The 17,503-nt window shown below is 40.1% G+C and overlaps 1 protein-coding gene across 2 annotated transcripts in view; it reads left to right on the forward strand.

Moving 5' to 3' along the window:
* Positions 1–17,503, forward strand: part of RPTOR (regulatory associated protein of MTOR complex 1) — a 161,218-nt gene that overhangs the window by 12,893 nt on the left and 130,822 nt on the right. For both annotated transcript variants that reach the window (XM_082326775.1, XM_082326776.1), the window contains exons 2-3: positions 2,229–2,331; positions 5,554–5,636. In XM_082326775.1, coding sequence (XP_082182901.1) covers positions 2,229–2,331; positions 5,554–5,636 — 186 coding nt within the window. The remainder of the gene's footprint in view (positions 1–2,228; positions 2,332–5,553; positions 5,637–17,503) is intronic.

Raw genomic sequence — 17,503 nt, forward strand, 5'->3', positions numbered from 1 at the left:
TCACCTTTAAAAATCAACCCATTTTTTGTAACAGACAAATTTTCTACTGGATGAATTGAAAAATTTTGGAGCTATTCTTCCTTCTACTACTGCTGGGTGTTATTTTGTTACCTTGAAAACCATAGAATCATTTAAGTTGGAAAAGACCCTTAAGATCAAGTCCAACCACAAACCCAGCACTGCCAAGCCCACCACTAAGCACCACATCTACACGTCTTTTAAATACCTCCAGGTATTTGGATGTTGAAGTAACTTTTTTTAACTGGGTGCACGTCTTGCGAACAATGTCATGTGTGTCTGTTACATTTGTAGATATATTGGGTTTTTGTTGCAGCTGCTGTAGGATGGTTTTTGTTGGAGTTGTTCTTGTAGTGAACCACCAGTGAGACCTTTGTGCTGGGTTCTGGAAAACCAGGGCGACAGTTGCCCTGCGTCCAGATGAAATTATTTTCTAAACAAAGCAAAAAACGAGAGGGAAGGGTAAGATGTGTGTGAGCAACGTGAAAAGTGTTGACAATTGCTGGTACAATTTATTTTTGAGGGTAGCAGTTTGGTGTTAAAATAAGCGAGGGGAAGAGAGAGATGAAAGCAAAAGATAAGAGAAGCAGATAGAGGGGGAGGAGGATGGAAAAGACTTCCAGGGGGAGCGGAATGAGTCGGGTTCGTTGTCAGCATGGACATCTGCTCTCCACTGGGAGCCCCCGGGTTTGGCTGCAGGCATCCGAGTCTTGGTGGTGTTGCCTCAGGGCTACCTGACCGCTCTCGGCTTTGGAGGACCCGGCTGCGTCTTGCAGCTGATCCTCATTTTGCCAGTAACTGTACTTTTACTATGTATTATTCTTAATTTTGATAAAATACTCTTAGCGCATGTGGACTTAGTGCTAAACTTCAGCTGTGGACCTTTTCACCCGATCGATGTGCGCTCCTTTGGGAGCCCGTGTGGAATGCCAGGGAGGGAATCCCCATTCAGCTTCTTGTTTTCATCTGTATTCTGGAAAGTGCTGCTTCCTCCTTGTTAACTTATGGGGATGAGTAACTCCTACGTGATTGCAGGGTTTTGTTAGCAAGAGCATAGTTTGGCATGAAGCCATTAACAGGATTTCTTGCTAATTTTTTATTCCGGGTTCCCCATCGTAGACATGGGAGTGAGCGGGCGCTGCAGAATTTCTGTCCTGATGTAGAACCTGTCCTCCGTTCTTGGTGTGAATAGTGTCTCTCTGCTCCGGTTTCTAGTTTCTTGATAAATTACAGATTTGTGGGGCTTTAGCTTTTTCTGTAAGTGTGGGGTTTGGATTTTTTTTTTTTTTTTTTCTTTTTGCCTGCTGTTCTGAATTGAGCACCCTGGGTAAGTGGAGATGGGGGCGGCCTTGCTTCAGGCCAGCTAGGGAGTGCTGAACACTTGACAGAAGTACCGTAAGCCACGTTACTGCTTTTATTTTCCGTCTCTGGTTTAGGTATTGGGATGAAGGAGTTTAGAAAAGAGCATAAAGATGGAAATAATAACTTTCAAGCATTATTTTTAACTGGCCATAGTGCCTAGTCATTGGTTTAATGCAGCTTTTTGGTCACAGATAAGGTATCAATAAGTTTGGATTTTAAATGTTCGTGGTGCCCCTTGTGCCTACAGAAGCCTCTCTAAATGTCAGTTCTACGGGGCTGATACTGAAGCAGCAGCTGTGGGCAAGACCAGGAAGGGGGGAGGCAAGTGATGATTTGTCCTAAAATAAGAACATCCAGGATAACTAACACATAAAGAAAACAAAACCAAAAAAACCTAGACTAAATGTTTTGTTATGGTTTGGTTGGTCACTTGGGAGTTCTTCCCTTGTAATGCTTTTAGTTTTAATATTAAGAGAGGACATACTATATTCTAATATCGATCAGGGACCCTGAATAGCATATTCTCATGTTTTAATAATGTATTTCAGTTGGACAATGACTAATTTGAGTAGCAGAAGTCCAGTGCTATCCATTTCCATGCGCTATAAAAGAAGAATGGGCTCTGGAAATAATAATAAAAATAGTAACGTAAAATCTAAGTACTGCTCTACTTAAAAAAATGAAAAATTTAATCAGTCATGCCTTGCTTAAAATAGTCCATGTTAAAGAGCAGATAACAAAGGTTTGTTGAAACCCTTCAAAAGTTATAGTAGTGGTAAAATTTCAACACAAGTGAAAATTGATTTCATTTCTACATGAAGTAAGCATTTTACTGTCTGTCTTTGCAGATGAAGACTGTTAGTGTTGCCTTAGTTTTGTGCCTAAATGTCGGTGTGGACCCTCCTGATGTGGTGAAAACAACTCCCTGTGCCCGTCTGGAGTGTTGGATCGGTAAGTCTTGAGAACTTCCAAGCTCCAGTTAACTGTATTAGTCTTATAAATACTGAGTTACAGCACATATGATAAACTCAAAGTTGTGTGGTTCCTGGACTTAAAACTAGGGTGAACAAAAGGAAATCAGGCATCTGATTTCACTCTGTCTTTGAGTTAATTAAGTGTCCAGCAGTAACTGCTGCCATGGGTCATCTCTCCTGCTTTATTCTAAAATGAGACAGCATGGAGGAAAAAAAAGCTGTTAATTAGCTATTTAGCTTTCTTTTAATTGTTGTAGATTTATAAATATCTAAGGAAATCTCTGAGCAGTAACAACTTTGGAGTACTGTGATCTGCAAAGGTTTAAAATTACCCTGCAACATACAATCTGTAAAACGCATGGACTTTACTGCATGGTGAGGTGACTGCTGTGGGGCTATTTTAATTGGGATCATGAATTCAGAAGACCTGGAATTATTCCCAAGGATGCCTTGCCAGCAGTTCCAACACATGAGCTTGCTACTTTGATGCAGTGTTGGACTAAATTCCTATTTTTTTTTGTTAAGAAATGAAAAGTTCCCTTGGTTTTGGAGATCAAGGCTGATTATAAAGATGAGACAAATCTGAAGTAATATTAGAAGGAAATACCTTGAGTAAGAAAGCTTTCTAAGATAGATTTGTTTTTTTTTTTTATCTAGGAATTAAAAATGTTCAGTCTTCAGCAAGTAACATGCAGAGCACTGTACTCCTAAACTGTGGGGTTTAGGATAGGCTGCAGAAGCAAATTAATCATTGCACAAATGGAATTTCTTTAAAAACTTTCAGAACGTCTTGTTTCTAACCTTGCCTTACCTGCTTTATGAATCATAGCATCTCATTTTTTTAACCTAAAAATGCTGATGACTTTAAAGCAGTGAAAAAGCCATGAGCATGCACTAACGAATACATCTATTCAGTGGAGAGAACAGCTCTCATTTCTCATTGATACACGAGTAGAGAGCAAAGAGAATGAGGAGCATTGCAGATTTATTAAAATAAAGTTATTAGTGATTATCATCAACAAAGAGAATTTTGAATGCAGTTTTTAAATTAAAGTTTTAGTGCGTATATACACACAAGTACTCGTTTCCGTTTCTAGCTAACTTTAAATTTCTGAAAAAGGTAATTGCAAAAATATCCGCTGTATTTTCTTCTATACAACAGTCTCAAGGGAAGCTAATGGCGTGTGTTGTGGAAACATGATGTCTTTGCCAGATGTGTAAGAAAGTGTGGAAATCATTTTGGTGCAATTGCTGCTATTTACAACTGAGCTGAGATCACCAGCTTGTGAACTCTGGCAACAAACGGCCATGGCAGTCTCAGACAAAAGCCTGCTGCCGTTCTCACTGTGCCTTCCAGATGCACCCTTAGGACATCTGAAGCGTTTTGGTTTTCTCCAGAATTGAGCCTCAGCTGACATCTGTGTCGGTGTCAACCTGGCACTGTTCAAGGCACGGAGAGCTTCATGCCGTGATTATATCGAAGGCACCCTGGCCTACCTGTCTGCAGGCCTTCGCTAGCCTTATCTATACACTCAAGAAGGGAGGCTGAAAGCTCATGTAATGACCGTGGTGGCATGAGGTATATTTAGGAAAATAATTTGTATCCGTTGTTTGGCTCTTGGAATGGCACCAGTGTACTTTATTTTTGTATAAAGAGTATTGTTAATAATGCTGATTACTCTGAAGGCACTCCAGAGTCCACAAACTACATTCCTCTGCTGTCAAAGTGCATGTGGAGTATTTTTAATTTCTTTTTCTGAAGTTCAGTTTGGTCCTTTTGAAGGACTCAAAAAAAAAAAAAAAAAAAAAAAAAATTGATGTGTTTATGCTATTTTATTGTTTCCTTTTTTTAATTTGAGCAGTAGCTAATGGCATATTAACTAACAAAAGATGTTATGAGACAGTGTGAATACTTTGGGGGAATTACTGTTCAATGTCTGAAGGGTATCTGCTCAAAGCTCGCCTTAAATAGCAAGGGGACTATTGCAGTTCAGAGCAGCGAAGTCTGCTGCAGTAGGCAGAGAGGTTTCTAAAAGGCACGTCAGCGAGTGCGGAAACGGCAGGGTCCGGAGCGGGGAGCGGGTGCTCGGGCCGTCCTGGAGACGGCTCTGGCGAGGCTTCTGGAGCAACACCCGCAGCTGAGCCAAAGAAAGTAGGCAGGCTTCTGGAAGGCTGAGCGGACAGTTTACTACTGCTCGTGTTTGTTTTGGAAAAATGTAAATGGTATACTCCCGTTGCCTTAAATCTTTCTACAAAAGTGTACTAAAAAATAAGATCCCAGCTTTTATTCATTTAAGAAAAATAACTCTTAAAATCCTGCCTTTCGTCCTACTTTATTATATTTTGTTTCTAACGGTACGAGGTAGAATATTGTAAAGATTTAAAAAAAATAACTTCATTGATTTGGTTAAATGCTTTTAAAATAATTTATATTAAATTGCAAAATATTAGCTTCTAGTTTTTTTGAAACTTGTTAATAGTGTCAATTATATGGCCATGTTTTTTTGAATAATGCACGTAAGCTGCAATTGTATTGGTATGTGTGGATGGTGGTAATTAGTGATAAAATTAACTTAAAAATTACAAATGACACAATCTCTGAAGCAGTACACAATGGGAGTAAATGAAGCAGGATTTTGCATTCATCAAGAAACAAATGTTTATCATCAAATATTTAACCAATTTAAATTTTTGTCATTATTTACTATAGAAACCTTTTTTCAATATTAAAAGAAACAAACGTTATGCCTCTCCTGTTTTTCAAAACAAAACTGTATTTATTGCCTTAGCAAGAGAGTCTTTAATGGATTTTAATTTGTACTTGAGTGAAGAATTTGGGGATAATTTTTGGGTATTGCACCCAAGTAAATTCCACGGAGAATGTAATGTTTATGAATTTGAAATTGAATGCATGAAAGGAGCCTGCATTAAAACATCATTAAACAATTTTTCTTGCAAGCAGAACACTGGAGAGCGCAAGTGCAGAAAGCTTTTGGCTTCTTTCTTCTGCAGAGGGGGGTGGTGTTCACGCTTTGATGTAGACTTTGGTCTTCCAGGTTGTAGATCTGGATTTTACAGAAACATAATGTGGAGTAGCTAAAGGTTTAAATGCACATCGAATTGGAAATAATTTCTGCTTCTTGTCAAGCTGAGTGGTTCAGTTGTGGTCAAAAATACTCATTTGTATTATATTTCCTAGATCCTCTGTCAATGGGTCCTCAAAAAGCGCTGGAAACCATTGGTGCAAATTTACAGAAGCAGTATGAAAACTGGCAGCCAAGAGTAAGTATTCCTTGGGCTTCCCCTCTGCAGCTATAGATGTGCTACTCCTTCATGATAACATTCAGCGTAGACAGAAAGCAAAGATATGTGTCCGTTACGTGGTCTTGTAGCATTTGTTGCTTCCTTCATCAATCAGTGTGAATAAATTCTTGCAAGCTGTCAAACTTCATGTCTTCCTAGCTGATGCCCCTCTTGGCTAGCACCTTCTTTGATCGTGTCTGGGGTATTTGTTTAAAGCAGTAAGTCCTACAGTGATTTTTTTGTTGTTGTTGTTTTTATTTATAGTCCTCTGACTTTATTGTATTTTTGAGATGTTCTGAAGTTTTTCATTCTGAGTTTATAGTTTGTTCTGTTGTAAAAATGTGTTTGGCCTCAGCTCATTCAAAACGACGTGTCACAGCACTCATCAGTACTGGTTTTATCCTTCGGAACAGATGAATGTTGTACAGTTAGTAGCTGAGGAAGGCTTTTGGTTCTGTTGGAAAACATAATTTCAGAGCTTTGGTAACTTCTAATTCTAACTGAAGTATAAGGTGTGTATACGTTTTTGCAAATGAATGTTTTGGATAGTAGTAACACAAAGCAGGAGTTAAAGAAACATGCAAGCAACTGGCTATTTATTTCCTGTTTTGTAACATCTCACTCTTTCACATTGGGGAAGTGTTTTGCTTCTGAGTATTTCAATGTTTGTCCATAGTTTCATGTGTCTCAGTAAATGAACTCCAGAAAGATCTGAAGAATGAAATTTGAAGTCTGCAGTGTTTTCCAAATAGATACAAAACCCAAACTAGAATCATCTTCACTGTTCGTGTTCCCCAGGACGTTCACATCCTTATCTGTATGCTCTAGGCAGGTTGGGTCAAAATATTCCTCTTCGAAGTACCTGGACTATTGACTACTAAATCATAAATTTATCATTATAAAGCATGTAATGTGTAACCCAAACAGAAATAGTAACTTCACTGAATGAACCTACCTGTAGATTTGCTTTAATTCCCCCCCCCATGATGTGGTATGCATACTAACCCGGTCTTCATTTTTTAAGGAGACGTTGTTTCTTCTCCTCCTTTTAGACTGAAGTAATAATAATGTGCGTTTTTGTCAGCACCAGGACTATATTTTCTGTTTCTAACATTGCTCGGTACCTTATTTAATGTATAAATATCTACTGAGTGTCTCTGTCATGTCTGTTGGTATATAAAGAGTATGGTCTGCAACTGGAAAAGTTACTGGTACTTTCTTGTCCGCTGTATAGGACAACTGGTTGAGAAGGCCTTTGTGTTAGCAGTGCCCTTAGGTATTTGCAATCAGTCCTTCTATTTAAACTGTGATGGGTTACATTCATTTACTTGTTTCTTTATAATTTATAAAATCAATAAAGATAGATTGCCACTGCTGCTGCTTTGTTCAGGTCTGGAACCTAGAAGCTCTGAACGTCCCTGTTCCTACAGGGAGCCAGAAAACTTGGGGGTTTTGTTCTTTTTCCCCCCCCCAAGTCTTCCATTCCTTCATGAAGGACTAATACCTTCAGAAAAAGGACAAGTGGCTGTGAGATTATCTTTGCAGTAGTAAATATAAACTTTTGTTTTGCCAGATGCTGCTGAGAATATTTTCCACCAAAAAAAAAGGGTTGTTGGCATGTGTGTTGTTAAAGGCTGCCGGTGAAGTAGTTTGTTGTATGCATTCCAAGTCTCTTCTCTACTTTCTAATTCAAACTTGATGGAAATAATATTATATTCAGAGCAATTTGAATGTAAATACAGTTTGTACCGGTTCTTTACCTCTTGCCTTTGTGCGATACTTCCCTGCTCTATTATTCAGGGTTGACTGACTAGAACTGAGTTTATCATTCAGTAAAAGCTGACTGTATTACCTGAGGAGACTTACTGTTTTTAGTGGTGAAATGTTTACATTACGAAATCTGTGGATAATTGTCTGTGGGTATGCTTTTTTGTAAGTATATTTATATAAGAAGGACTTGTCTTGAAGCCTACATGGTATATATTTAAGACAAGAGAATGTACTTTTGCATTTTTCCTCTTGGTACATTGACAAATTTTTAAAAATCTCTCTCTAGCAGCCCAAGAATTTGGCAGAAAATTCAAATAGTGCCTGAAATCAAACAGGGGAGTAAAACATCTTGATGCAAAGGTGAAAACAACCCTTTTTCTCTGCTTTTTAACAACGGAGTCCACATTACTGAGGAATGAGGGACAGGCATCTAGAAGCAGCAGGAACCCTGTGTGGGCCGACCTCACGCTGCCTTGTAGAGTTTGCACAAAACATGAGGCAATTACCGAGCTCAGATGTTTGTGTGCAAGGTGCCTGGTTCCTAACAGTAAATCACAGCCCTTTGAAACATTGCAAAGCTAAACACGTACCGTTTTATTGCACTCTACAGGGCTCTTGAGTTTTCTGCAGTAATAAAGAGAAGTTGATGTGCCATCTGCAATAAAACAATAGGAACATTATTGAATTTCCTAGACCCTTCATATAAATACTAATACATCTAGTTTTGTCTGTTTCTCAATGTTTTGGAATGGTTGAAAATTGATGGAAGGAAGACAATTTGGGGGAAACTAGGCAGTCTGGAAAAAAAAGACCAAGTCATTAAAATCTTCTGAAATAGCCAGTATTACCGGGCCGTCAGTGTTAGTCCTTACACTGGGAAATGCCTGTCCTCAGTATCTCACTGTGAATGCAGAAATGGAGCTAACTACTGGTAAATGGGTCACATCAGCAATAACCGCTGCGTGAGAAGTCCTGTGGCATCACTACTAGCGCAGTCCTTGTCTGCTTATAATTTGTAGGATGTTGTTCAAATACACGCCTGTTTTTGTTAAATACAAACAGCTTAGGTGAAAAAACCTTAAAAGGGAGAAGGCATGAAAATTCTTTGTTTCTGGAAGCTCCCAGGCTGCACAGCTGATGCATATTTCCTTCTAGGTCTTATTGAGCCCCTTTCTAAATAATTTATCGGCTTGCCATCGCTTGAGATATTTCTTCTGATTAAATTTAAGACTTTGCTTTATTGTTGTGTAGCTACATAAATTTTTGTGCTGCGGGAGTAAAAAACACTTCAGCCATTGTTTCATCTGCAAAATACTGCAGTTAAACAATATTCAGTCATTTCATTGCAGTTCTCAAATGAAAATTTTACTGGGGGAAGAGAGTAGCAGATGACAAAGCTGTAGGCTTTATTTGTCTTTATAAAGGATTTTCTGAACAAGTAAGTGTTCTTGCAATTCAGTGCAAAGATAATTTAGGTGCTAGTGAAAAAGTGGAGAGAAAAAAGACAGCTCTTCTCTAATATTGCCATGGGTCACGGGTTTTGAGTTTCACTGGGCATGGAAGGGGTTAAACCTGAGGGTAATCTGGAAAGCAAGCTCAATTACAGGGGATAAAAGGGGTTGCTTAAGCAGCTGAGAATGAAAGGAGAAAAAGGTAGTGAAAGTTAAGAGCACAGGACCCCCTAATGCCCAGGCTGACTGGAGGGGGGGAGCCTTCCCTGTGACTGCTCTTCTGGAGTCTGGGGGAATCTGCAGCCCGATGGATTAGGGAATGGCTGGTGGAGCTGAGCAAAACTGGGACTCACCGCTTCCAGGACCTGGATTAAAGAGTTTGGCAGGCAGCGTCGGGAGAACACCATGAAAAAGGAGAGCCTTTAGCTGAGACAGCACGTTATATCACTTTAATTGCCCCAAATAAAATACTATTGGAGATTCTTCGCATGCTCTGTATTTAAAATATTTAGATAAGAAATCGATCACATTGAAATGGTATTTCTCTGCTTCTGATCTTTATTTATTACCCTCTGCCAAATGCTGCCTGTGCTAGGTGCAATGTTGTAGTAACTGACCAGCAAGAGCGCTCGTTGGCTTGCGCCGGCAGTAAGTAGCAAATCTTTTCCCTGTTGTTTGGATGCAAATTTAGTTTTCTTGGCACCATTGCATGTTATGCCATTCAAAAATGGCAGGAACGTTCCTTAGTTGAAAAGTCAACAGACTTTGTTTGAAAATAGGAATAATAGACTGCAAATTCTGAGTGTTGCTGCAGTGAGATGGTGTATGGAGATGCAGTAGCTGGTGAGGATTTTTCTGAGCAGAAGTTACTGTTCCTTAAGTCTCAGTTTACATCCATTTATCAGCAGAGCCCGGGACTTGGGTTCTTTGCTGTAACATTCTGCAGAGCTGGAGCAGAGGGATTAGTGGAGAGGAAGAAGGTGCTACTTGGCTTTCCACTGCTCCTCTGCACAGAACGCTGTTCCTTTTCTTGTGGACCGGTTTGAGAGAGCGTGGTTTTCTGCATCCTCTTGGCTGGAGTTCTCTGAACTGGGCTACAGTACTTAAAAAGCACCAGTTACGAAATGATCACTGTGTGCAGTATTGTACAGAATGCCACGAGATGAGGTTGATCTGTGATAGCTGGCTTTGTTCTTAGAAGGGTGCCAGACTTTTTTTTTTTTTCCTCCCCCTTTCTGGTAATGGACATCTCATTACTTGGCTTCCAGCCTTCCCTAGACAATAAAATTTCCTTCGTTTCCATTCCTGTGTATATGCCTTTGAGAATGGGGCTATGTAGCCAAAGGCAGAACCATAGGTTGAATGATGCACAGTTTACATAATTCAAGATCTGGCATGAAGTAGTCTGGAGCATATGCTTATTAAATTTGCATGAAATTGTAGAATTTTTTTTTTTGTTGTTGGCTATGGCTTTTGACCAGTTTCTTTCTTTAACTCTAAACTGACCAGAAAATTCACAGGACTTTTTCTTCCTTTCCCTCATCTTGCTCAATAATTTTATCGCTTCTGTTGTGGTTTCTACTAGTCCAAATGAATCCCAATGGCACTCCTATACCAGGTGCTTTTTGCAATACTGTTCTTTATTCTCTGACAGAAACTTTCCCAGTCCTGCCACTGGAAGGTCCAAAACTGCTGTTTGTAACTCTTCCTGAGTAGAGGTGAGGTTAAGAAAGCTGTCCCAGAGTCACTTACATTCCTTCATTGCTCATGAAGTGCATTCTTAACACTGGAGGAGCAGGACCTTGTCTCCGTGAAAATTAATGTTTAAAGTTTTTAAAGATCTTCCTTTTGCTGAGAGTTTTTGCCATATGGTCTTTGCACAGCTAGCTGTGAGACCACTGGAAAACAGATGTTTGTCTCTCCCTTGGGTGGGGTTTGGTAAGGCTTCCTTTTTTTTTTTTTTTTTTTTCTTCTTTCTTCTTTCAAATTGTACCCTTGCAGCGCACGGGAGCCCTGGCCATGGAGAGGGCTTTGGTTGGGCCAGGGGCTGTACAGATGAAATGGAAACCTCTGCTGAACGGCTCGCAGGCTGAAATAAGACCGATGCAAACAAATGGGAGAGTACAAAGAGACAGTAAAACTACAGCAGTCAATGTGATAGGGTCTTAGCGTAACAGAAGCCTGACTCTAAACGTGCTGGTAGATGTTACAGCATGGTACAACATAGAAATAAGAAGCAAGGGGTTATAGGGGAGTTTTGAAAGTGCAATCACCAGGTAGAAGAGAAGATACTGAGGGAAATAGGTTTGGAACAGACCGGAGTATAGGGTTTTAGGTAAATCTGGTTTGCATGGGAGATGACTGAAAGAAATGAGGTTTGGAAGGTGCAAAGAAGAGGAGCAATGGTAGAGCTGGAGGAGAGGATATCTGGAGAGTAATTACAAACAGCTTTCTTTGAGCTGAAGCAATATGTAATTGGCACGTTCATGAGATCTGTCAAAGAACCTCGACAGCCTTGCTGCCAGGCAAAGCTGAGGGCTGAGGTGGAATTGTTATCCTTTTAAGCTGGACTGTTAGAGAAAATAAAGCTTTAGTTATGGTACACAAAAGTTGAGGACCACAGATGGGTTAGAAGAAAAGGAAAGTTGCATTCTCTGCTATATTTAAGGTAGACTTTGGTTTGACATCTTATTTTGTTGTGTACGGAGGTTTCAGGGGAGGGGGAAAGAGCTCCAGAGAGCCTTGTAGCAATTTGAAGATTTGTTGTCCATTGAAGCCAGTTGCAGTGGCACAACGTTCAAGTGTCTGTGTCTTTAAACGAGCCATCTCGCCGCTGAAGGGAGCGGCGTTGGGCCCTGGTCTTGGGGAGATTTGGAAATGAGCCAGCGAAGGTGCGGAGGTGCGAAGCGCCCTGAGCTGTTCTGAGCCCCTACCACGCTGTTTCAGTGGGATCTTGCTTTTGTCCAGAGACCTTTACTTCAAGTTGATGGTCAAGTCTTCTGTGGAATTGGGATTTTTTTACATCCCCTGGTAGGTAACTTAATGGAGTGTGAGAGGTTTGTGCCTCCCTGTAAGATTTAACCACAGCAAGGTCTGTAACTTGTCATCTGTGCAACATCTACTTCCCCCCTTGCCCTCCTGTCCTTTCAGGCCAGTAGCTCTGGGACTTCTGTACCTCCCCTTGTGGTAACCAACGCCAGCAAAGCCAAAGAGCTTTAAACACTGCATCCCAAAGAATTTTTTTCCCCTTACGCTCACTTGCCTAAATAAAAGAAAGTCAATTACAGCCTTGAATTTTCTAATTCAAGTGCTACATTGTTGTCTCCCTTTTTCTTCTCTCTGCTTCTTTTTTGGCTAAGGCGGTCGTCTTCACTTTTTGTTTGTCTAATGGAATTAGCTGTGAGTTTTCATTATAGCTCCACCTGAATGGACATCATGGGGGTGAAGGAGAACTATGAGCTATGAACGGGGATGAAAATAGGGGAAGGACTAGAGAGATCTAGAAGGCAAGATTAAATAAACTTTCAGAAAGTCCTTGGGAACGGTGGCTTGAAAGCAAATACTGGTATTTGAGAATGCCTGCGTCCATAGCATCCCTAGTCACTGAGGATGGCGTGTTAATGATGGTGTGGACACTGTCACACAGCAATTTTGCTTCTGTTCCTCATGCAGTTCTCTTTTTGATGCTCCATTACTTACATTAGTGTCACTTATTAAGAGGCAGGCAGTAACATATCTGAACTCGTTAGTCTGGCAGATCTCGGCATGTTTTAGGTCTTTCCAGTCCATTTAATTTACATGGTTGTACCCATTTTTTCACTCTGTTCAAAGAGGTGACATAATCAAGGAGAAGTGACTGCAGAAATCTTTTATTGAAGTGGGCCCCAGGGAACTGAAGAACTTGGTACTAATCCCAAATAGGCATGCCTGTTCCTTTTATGTATGGCATTAATAGAAATGTTAGTTAGTTAATTAAACAATGGCTATATATTATCTTTTCCCCCAAGTTCTTGATGCCAGGTTGAGACTCTCAGCAGTAGGTATGTCCCATTGTGTGTAACTATGCAGGTTTTTAAATAAAGGTTTTTCCTATTTTTTTTTTTTTCCTAATCCAGTATCATATGGTGTGTGATGCCTCTTGCAGCTTGCTTCCACCAGTGAGTGATGGTCTCTGAGGAGACATCTCGTACAATACGGATAGATTATACTTTTTGTGGCAAGCCTTCAAGGAAACAGTGATGCTTTTCTGATCAAACGAGGCTGCTTCTTTCTCTCTTCTAGTCTGCTTCCCAGCAGTTTTCTCTTAATTTCAAAGGAAGTACAGCCAAAATACTTGAAACAGATAATTTAAAACCTCTACCTTTTTGTGCATGTTTTCTGTTGTTGATGCTGTTGTTTCCCTCATTAGATATCTCTGGGCTTTGATACGGTTTCTGAGGTTTCATTTCTTGCGTTGCTTCCTTCTGCCTAATTAATTGGTAAATTGCCTGCTGCACATCAAAGGTTGAGCATTTCCTAAAGAGTAACTAGTTAAGCATGAAAACTAATTGAACACATGACCTAATTATTGGTCTCTCTGCGAGTCATACTTTTCCTTTATTTCTGTAGGGTTTTTCTTTTAAAACAACAGCAAATACTAATTGCTCCTGCAAAAGAAATACTGTAGAATTCCAAAGGGGAAAATGTAAAATGGAAAAACTTGTACTTGGTCTCCCTAATCTGCAGATGTAGGAACACGTAACAAAAAATGAAGAAGGAAAAAAAAAGACGTTGTGACCTTGTTTAACAAAACCAGGTTTTCCTAAGAGGGCTATGTTTGTTGTTTTTTATTTCCCAACAGCCTCTTGAATTTGGCAGCGATTTCAGGCTCTGCAAAATTTTGCTGTATCAATCCTTTGCTGTCTTGTTAAAGATGAACTGTCTTCAGCATAAACCAGCACTTTTTTCCAGAAAAAAAGAAGTCTGTCATAGAAGAGGGGTCAACAAGTATAATCGCTAAAACCAGTTATTCACGTTCTCATTCTATCTGAAAAATTTTTGTGGTACCATTCTGAGTTTGACTGCTAGCCATGTGCTGTTTTCGCAAAAGGTACTTCTAGAAGAACTGGTAGTTTAGCCAGAAAAGCACAAATTGTAAGGATGGTAAATGATGAAAGCCACTTTTTTGTCTTGTGAATATGGAGAAAATTAGGGCAAACTAAGCGGTATCTGACTTGTAGTTTTCCTTTTGGTAGTTCTCCAAGAGTGGTCTGCAACCCAGCCATCCGCTCGTCCACAGCATAGCTTGGCAGGGGAGAACACAAGAGCAGGGTCTCAGTTTAAACCATCAACAAGGATGCATTGCGTTGAAGCTACTCTCTTTTGTGCTGAAAAATCTGAACTGGGCCACCTATTTTCTTTTGCATTCGGGGCACTAAGCATCGGGAGGAAGTCATGATGAACGACTGGAGATTTTAGCATCTTAAACCACTGCATAGATTCCCTGGAGTTTTGTAGCCTGAATTGTAGCGGTGTATCTGAAGGCACTGCTGATGTGACTGCCTTCTCATGGGAGTAGCTGTACCACCTGTACATAAAAAAAAAAAAATCTCCTATGGCAATGATAACTAAAGGATTTGGAAGTAAGCTGTACAAGTGGAAAGCTCCCTACTGCATTTCTGTGGCTTAGGCTAGGTAGAATGCATGTTTTAATTCTTTTGATAGTGAGAAAAAAAAAAATCTGATAAATCTTTAACACACTACTAAAAATAAAGTGGAAACTGCAAAATTGCAGCAGTAATGTACTTAATACTGATTTCTCTGAGATTCTCATGGAAAAATGAGGCACAAAAAGGAAAAAGTAGTTACAGGCAGGAACTGATGCGAGGAAGCGTGTTCAGAAGCTGTAAAGGCAAGACGTGGCATTAAGCTGTTTTGTGAACTGAACTGTTCACGCATTGCAGATCAGCAGTGATCTGGCATTCTGGAACTAAGTCAACAAACTTGCAAAATCAGTTTAGTGGGAAAATCCTCTGGGTCTTGCCATCTTGCTGAAAGCCTCGAACGCTGCAGGCAGGAGTGACCTTGAATGAAGGCGATGGGGCAAAGGGGAAGCTATTGCCGAAGTCTAGAAAGATAAGTTTGAACCACAATGAAAAGGACATTTAACTTGTAAGCAAACAGAATTTCTTCCCACGTTATTAGAAGAGCGATGCAGTAATGTGACTGTTTAGGTTGGCGTATCTCTCTGAAAAGTGGCAGTCTTCAAAATCACTAAACTGCTCGAGCTGGGCGATGATGCCTGCCGCAGTTGTGCGCTCCCGGGGAAGCAGACTTGCATCGCTGCAGGACGGAGGCTCCGGAGCGCCCCACCGTATTTCTGCACATTTTAAACAGCTCGCCTTGAAACTGCAAAGAGAGACCTGGTGAAGTCTCCCAGGTGCACGTTCAGTAAGGCCTGCTTGGCAAGGAAGCTGCTAAGGGCGTAAGGCCACCAAGAACCAGATTCTTATTTTACGCACTGCCTTCCCCTCCCTTACATGCTGCATCATGTGCAGAAGCAATGGGCCCCCCTTGTCAAGGTGGAACTTCTGAGGCTGCCTCTGAAACGCTTTTCCTTTGCTTTATCACCCAGCATCTGAACTCCTATTGATTTCTGAAGTCCTCTATTTGCATGCAATCGTTCAGTGACCATGCCTTCTCTTGCTTTGCTTTCCATAGTCGTCCGACAATAAGATCCATTCATGTTTTATACTTCCCCTCTGTTTTGTTTTGTATTTTGTCATCCAAATGAGGCCAGAGTTGGCAGAGAAGCAGGATTTTTGTATTCTAGGGTATTTTCGTATGACCATTGTGCTCTTAATGTCAGTTTGTCCTAAGATGTGAAGAAAGACCTGATATTAGAAAGGCTTCTTGAAAGAGATAAGCAGCTCTGCCTGCTCAAATCTGATTAACGTTTTTCTGTAATTACCACCCAGCCTCTGTGTGACCTATTTAAAAATACCTTGTCTTTGTGTTCCATGGAGAGTAGTGAATCACTGGCGATTAGAGGCAGGGAGGAGCCTTCTGCCGATCCACTCGCGTCAACCCTGGTGTTCTTCACCCAGTAGCACCAGTAGCTAGCCACTGGACGAGGAGTCAGTCATTGCAAACTTGGATGCGCAAATGAGATTGTATTAGACAACTGAAGCTTCTTTCTGAATAGACTTCAGAGTTTTGTGCAAAACTTAGAGCATTAACAAAGAAAACTATTCACATTTTTATTTATATTCCTGCTCATCTCTAAGGCAGAAGGGGAAAAGCCTGGAATACTTTGGTTTTAACTCCTTTTGTACGGATCTTAACAAAGCATAAACCTCTGAATGATTGTTTTTCTTTCTCCTGACTCGTTAAGCTGTTTGTTTACCTGAATATTGCTTCATTAAACAATTACTTTGCAATAGAGGAAAACTTGAAATTACTAAATAATTATTTAGTATTGAGAAGATTAACTTCTTGTCCTAGCATGAATACAGGATAGTAGTATCTTCTGCTGAGGACGATGCGCTCTGACCAGAATATAAAGACAGCCAGTTCAAGGGTTCACTTACGCACCAGACCGTGGTCCTGCAGCCTAAACGGGGTTCCAAGTAATATCTAAGTTTATATTTAAGAAACAAGAAGATGCAGAGCCTGAAACTTTAAAGAGCTCTTAAAATAGAGGTTATAAGAAGGAATAGTACTAAAATGACACTGTTGCTTAGGAGTTACGTTATTTGACTAAGTAGGTTTTAAAGATGTGTCCTGGTGTGTACTTAAAATCCTGTTAGAGCATTTTGTGATGTGACCCATCAAAGCCATCAAACTGTCATGAGTCTGAGGATAGAGATCTGGCATGTAAGAAGCAGATTTAAGTTCTTTTACAATTCCTGTTGCTTAAAAATAATGAATTATTTACACGGCCATCTCGGAATGTTTATTCTATTTGAATAGATAGGGAAGGATTCTTACCATTCAGGGTAGGCTGGTGGGTCCAATTTCTATAAATCTTGGAGCAAAGTTGTAGTGTGTAGCAGCTTGTAATTGCTGAGAAACACACCTGTCTCCTGAATCTATTGTAGCAGATACTCAAGGTTAGTAGTCTTGATTTTTGTCTTCCCTGTCAACATCAGTTCTCATGAACAGACTGCTCAAAGGTATTTTTTTTGGAAGTATTATTGAATACTGAATCCACACAATGAGGATTAGGTACTTTAGAATTCATTTCACATTGGACTTAAAAGCAAGGTCAAAGACTCTGCAGAGGAAAGGTAAAGTCACTACACCGCTGACTACAGTCAAGTGAATAAATGTTCCACCCTTATAGCTTAGCTCTAGTCATGCATTTTGTCCTAGACATCTAGCAAATTAAGCTGTTTAAGTCTTGGGCTGCTTATGAATATATTAGCATGTAGGAGATTGAGATGGATTTTTAAAATGCAACCAAATATCTGCAGAGGACTTGCCTAAGACTTGCAAGAGTCTTCCGTGTGGCTTAGTTTAATATTGAAACTTAAGTATCTGCAAATTATAGTATGTCTTCACTCTAATTAATATTTTTCAAGTTAGCACTAACTAATAATTTTATCAGAAACATTTTTTCATGGCCTGCATTAACCAGGTTAAGCT

Source organism: Platalea leucorodia (genome assembly GCF_965183815.1).
Source record: "Platalea leucorodia genome assembly, chromosome: 14".
NCBI lineage: Eukaryota > Metazoa > Chordata > Aves > Pelecaniformes > Threskiornithidae > Platalea > Platalea leucorodia.